The following is a 5,270-nucleotide window of genomic DNA, read 5'->3' on the forward strand; positions in this document are numbered from 1 at the left end:
AAGTTTCAAAAATGTTGAAACTAATTTACTATTTTCAATATGCTAAATGAATTTCTATATGCTATCGAAATTAATTTCAAATTTTACTACATGTGCATCTAATAAGCTATAAAAAATGCACAAAAATTTAATTTAGGCTCATATGTTCTATTCTAGTCCGTGTCCTGAAGATAGATGAAAAATTCAACTGACTTCTAGGGATAATTCAAACTTCTTTCTCCAAATTACCATAAAATAATCATAATATTATCTAAATTTGGTAAAAAAAATCTAAAAATTTACATGATAGCATATTTTTGGTCCATAAGCTTGCCATAAAAAATTAAATAGTTTTAGTAAATTGAGACCATAATTGTTCAAAAAAGATATGTCTCTCATATAGTTTCTTATAACTCAAGTTAAAATTTAAGATTTGAATACCTCATAATACTTTTAAACTCGTATGCACATAAATTTAGACACAACCTTATGCTTACCTTAGTGTTAGAAAATATAAAATTACAATAGCAATTGTTATAAAAACATGTTTTTTCTATTCTCTGCTTAAGTAGAAAATAAGTCATATGATAAAAAAATCCAAAATAATAGCAATTATAATACAAACAAACAGTACTAAATGAAAGATCATGATTTTAGAAAAATTCAGAAAAAAAGAACCATCAAATTTGGAGTTCATATGAGGAAAAATACTAATTACAAATTTTAATTATGGATTGAAAAGAGAAAGATAAACTATATATGTGTTCTTCATCTCAACTATATGCCAACGGATCCTCCAACCCAACTACTATGAATTGCCTACTTATGCTCAAACGGTGAATAAAAATATTTATACCGACTGATAGTCAGTCAAAAAATCTCAACCGAATGATGATCTGATAAAAAATTTTACTGACCAACTGTGCATCAGTAATCCTCTAGTTTTAATGACTCACGGTGTTTTAGAGCTGTGGTATAGTACTTATTACCTCTTATTACCTCTGATGGATGGTCTTCATCCGAGAGTACCTTAAAATATGTTACTACCTTCATCCCAAATTACAATTTATTTTGACTTTTCTACCATACATATATTTTGCTATACATCTAGATATACATTCTAGATGCATAGCAAAAATTATATATTTAAAAAATCAATACGAATTGTAATTTAAGGCGGAGGGAATAGAAAATATTACTTAGTCCCCGCTTGGATGTGCTAAAGTGGAGGTGCTAAACTTTAGCACTTGTTCTCTAGCTAAAGCTTTTGAGTCTTGGTTAAACTTTACCACCACCCATTAGCACTTGTATTTGGATGAGCCAGTGCTAAAGTAATTTCAGACACTAGATCCACACACACCCCCTTATAAGATTGAAAAGGTCAAAGGAAATAATTCGAGCGCAGCTGGTCACCTGAACCCTTGTAAACAGGAACTAAAGTCCTCCTCAGTCTGTTCTACAGATCCATCGGATGTCAGCTTGAACAGGAACTGAAATCCTATCCGGATTATCATCTTTTGAACAGGAACTGGCGTCATCCTCGATCTCAACCTCGGAATCCATGTCCATGGAGTTCTCTTCTATGTCGGTGGCACTTTGAAGAGGAATTGAACTCCTCGGGTTATCATCTGCATTTGAATAGGTAAGGTCACCCTTGAACTGTCCTCCATCCTTGGGATTCTCTTCTACCTCCTCGGTCTCCAACTTCATCGGCTTCCCTCCCCATCTCTATACAGTTTGCCAGCTGTAGATGTGGGCGTGGTACAACAATGCCCAGAGAAGGGTGATGAGCTCGCCACCCTGCGAGAGGTGCTGCATATGCATCTCCACGTCGCCATACGGCGCAGCGTAGAGCAACGCCTGGACCCAGAAAACTTCCAGCAGCTTCCAGGGACCCCCAATGTCCCCAAGGATCGAGGAGTCTCTTTCCAAGACGCAAACCGTCCCAGAAGATGCTTCTAGGGCTGTCGATATCGATATAGGATTCGCTTCGCATTGCCTCAAGCTTGTCTTTGGCCCCTTGCAGAACTCTCCTTGCTTCCGACGCGACACCATCATACGTTTCTTTCCTTTTCGGAACCGTCCCAGGTAGCAACTCTGGCGCTGACACCAGCAAGTGGGCGCAATACTTGGACAGAGCTAGGGCCACGCGCCGACTCTTTTCTTCTGCCCCTGTGTGCTCCTTCTGCTTCGCTTGCTCTGCTAGTTCGCAGTAGCTTGTCGCAACATGCCACAGCATAACAGAACGTGTGTACAGACAGCAATATGAGAGCTGTGCTGCAGCTGCAGGATTGTCGAAATGCCAATGGGGAAGGTACCATTCATCTACGCCATTAGCAACAAACAAGGATGACCAACTCTCCCCTATTGTATCATTATGAACCCGACCAAGGAACTCGGCAATGGAGCCCTTCACATAGGGGTGCAACCTAACAGCAGCCCCTGTGCTACTGTCGCTGCCCACCAGTTCCCAGAACACCTCTCCAACGTACTGCAATCCAACCATCCGAAGAAAGCGAGCACACTTCACATAAAGACGGCCACTCCTGCTGAATAACAGCTTGCCTTCTTTCCTGCTGCTCGCTTCAATTACTGAATGCTGGCCGAGTTTATCTTGCCACAGGTATTTGTCAAACCAATTAATCCTGGTGACTAGAAACCCTTTCAATCTCATCCACCATATCGGCTGTCTGGTTCCTTTCTGCATGTTCCTGGCGTGCCCACAGGCGAAGGCAACTCTCGCCCAATTTGATGTCCAGCACCGGATCAGTCGCAACAATTGCAGCAGAGCCAGGGACACCAATATGACAAGAGTAACAGTGAGATCTGCTGTCGTGATGGTGCCAGCACCAGGACCAAGAGAAGCACTATGGCGGCTAGTCATTGTCCCAGGGATGGCAGCTGCCACCCGACAAAACATATCCCGATGAATGAAGCGAATGACCAGAAACTAGCAGTCTTTGCTTGATAGTAGTGAAGGAATGCATTACCCGTGAAGAAGGTATCATATAGAAAAGCCAGCTCAACCTCAATCACCTTAAAGGCTCGATTGAAGTCCGAAGCAATCGGATACGACATATCGTTCTTCCTTTCCGAAATGTCACTCAACCCAATGAAATGACGTTGCAACAAATGAGACAGAGCGAAGGCAGTGCACACATCATGACAGTGACCGACATTTATCCATAGCTTAACCATGTCTTCACAGCTTGAACTGATATTACTCCTCCAAACTCCATCACGCGCTGATATTGAATAAAAGCTCTGCTTTGGGTCATCCATGTCTAGGGGGAAATCAACTACCAAGTCTGATACTACTGCATAGTCATAATCATCAAGATCTGATATAGCATTGCTTTCGCCATCCGATTTAAGGTGCCTTATCATTTTCCGCATTCTTCTTGGCAGCACAAGCGCTAAGGACCTATGAAAGCCCTTGAAAAAGTTGACAGCAGACAGCGCACCGATGGCTATGTTACCAACATCACTGGATATGGTTGAGATACTCATCAGTAGGACATATCCACAATAGAGGGAGAGCTGAAATACCATCTTCGAGAGTGGGCCCTTGTAGTCAAGGCCGTTGCAGGAAGTGACTGGATCGACGCAGCCGAAGAGGGTGAGCAAGGACACGGCCCATACGGGATACATCTCGCTCTTCACCGAAGAAGATTGCATTAGACCAATACTGTAAGTCCCAAGGGATATAGATAACACGTTTACAGCCAAGAAGCCTTTTTGGATGATCCAGCGCTTAGACCAGCAGCGGCAGGCTCCCAATGCAACAAGCAAGAAAGAGAAGGCGATAGCCGCCAGTGCCAAAGCCTCTACACGGAGCACTGTCCTCCTTGGGCTCTTCCACAGATCTTTCAACTGATGCAGGAAGGATGTTGTTGATGTTGCATTCCGCAAGTAGTGCTGCTCCATATTCCCCATGCGGCGGTAATCCACCTTTAAACATGATGACCTATTATGAGCATGGATGCAAACTCAAACACAATTATACTTCACTAATAGTACATGTAGGAATCGCCACTGCGCTGTTTGTTATGTAAATTTACATTGCATGTTTGACATATTATATTTCCCAGTGGAAAAGAAATGTCCATTAATAGCAAATTTTGGATCTGCTTAATTAGGCTCTTGTTGAATTGGAATCAGCCATAATCAGATTCCTAACTCATTTCTATTGATGAATGCTGTCTAGAGCTGCAAATTGAAAATGAATCTCAAAGCTTGATGTGAATGTTCAATCAATCGAACCACTCCAAAATTTCAAAAAGGATGTGTTACTTATTTGAATGGCTCACTAAACAGAGACAAAAGTTCATGAGGTCCTGGTCGCTAGTCTGAAAGTACTGTCTAAAAAGCAAAAATAACATGAAAGCTGAGCATCATCCGTGATTTCTCTGGATACAAATCAAGTAATGCACTTAAATAGTCCATCGCAGATTAGCAGACCGAGAGATTCTGCATCTACAAAAGAAAATAAGTTTTAGTGATAGTAGCGTACCATGTTTCTGCTTCACTGTTCCTGGCCAAGCTGAGCCGAGCTTCCGAGTTGCAGCTGCTGCAAATTTAGAAAACTCTATTACAAAATGTGGGCGAGTTGGCTTACAAAGAAATATTCCTAGATAATGAGTACCCACAGCGGCAGCTTCGCTCGCCGCTGCCAGTACTCCCTCCCTCCCTCCCTCTCTCCCTCCCTCGGTCACTCTTTTTTTTGAAACTCTTATGCCTTAGCAGATTCCGTAATCATCTCACAGGTCACTAGATAGTTTACAGAATCCGGGAGGGGATCAGTCCAAACTAAGACTGCTCCAGGTCCCAACCAAGAGTAATGCGATTTACAAGATCCGGGTCGAGTAATCTTGTAACTTCATGAGCACACGAGTTACAAGATCAAGAAGTAAGCAAAACTTCAACAACTACAAAACTACATTGGATGATCTCTCGTGCTTTCCCAAACAAAATTACCTCGTGGAGCCCTATCATTTGAATTGGCTTTCAAGGCTTACACTAACAATTGAGGAGTCGGTTTCCAATTGTATTTGAGAAATCCCATATGCTGAAACTACTTGTAGAGCAGCTAGACAAGCTTGTGCTTCGCACTTAATGCATCATGTACAACACTCATAGTACCTGCACCTGCTATGATCGCCTGGCCATTATAATCACGAGGCACAAAGCCCCATCTGCCCGTAACCAAACCCACAGGTGGAGGTTTCCATTTTTCCTTTGTCAACTGTTCAATTGTTTGTTTTCCATATTTATCCCCCATGATACTTGCA

At 42.0% G+C, this 5,270-nt stretch overlaps 1 protein-coding gene across 2 annotated transcripts; it reads right to left on the reverse strand.

Moving 5' to 3' along the window:
• Positions 1-1,364: 1,364 nt before the first annotated feature.
• LOC112891677 lies at positions 1,365-4,676 on the reverse strand. 2 transcript variants are annotated; one of them, XM_025958599.1, is made up of 2 exons: positions 4,493-4,676; positions 1,365-3,946 (listed from the first exon to the last, which is right to left on the reverse strand). In XM_025958599.1, the coding sequence occupies exon 2, from the start codon at positions 3,913-3,915 to the stop codon at positions 2,860-2,862; it is 1,056 nt and encodes a 351-aa protein (XP_025814384.1). In that variant the 5' UTR covers positions 3,916-3,946; positions 4,493-4,676; the 3' UTR covers positions 1,365-2,859. The 2 variants fall into 2 exon arrangements, with proteins under 2 accessions (XP_025814384.1, XP_025814383.1); XM_025958598.1 differs by having other exon boundaries at positions 1,365-3,930; positions 4,493-4,674.
• Between the last annotated feature and the right edge of the window lie 594 nt (positions 4,677-5,270).

The sequence above is a fragment of the Panicum hallii genome, chromosome 5 (genome assembly GCF_002211085.1).
Source record: "Panicum hallii strain FIL2 chromosome 5, PHallii_v3.1, whole genome shotgun sequence".
Taxonomy (NCBI): Eukaryota; Viridiplantae; Streptophyta; class Magnoliopsida; order Poales; family Poaceae; genus Panicum; species Panicum hallii.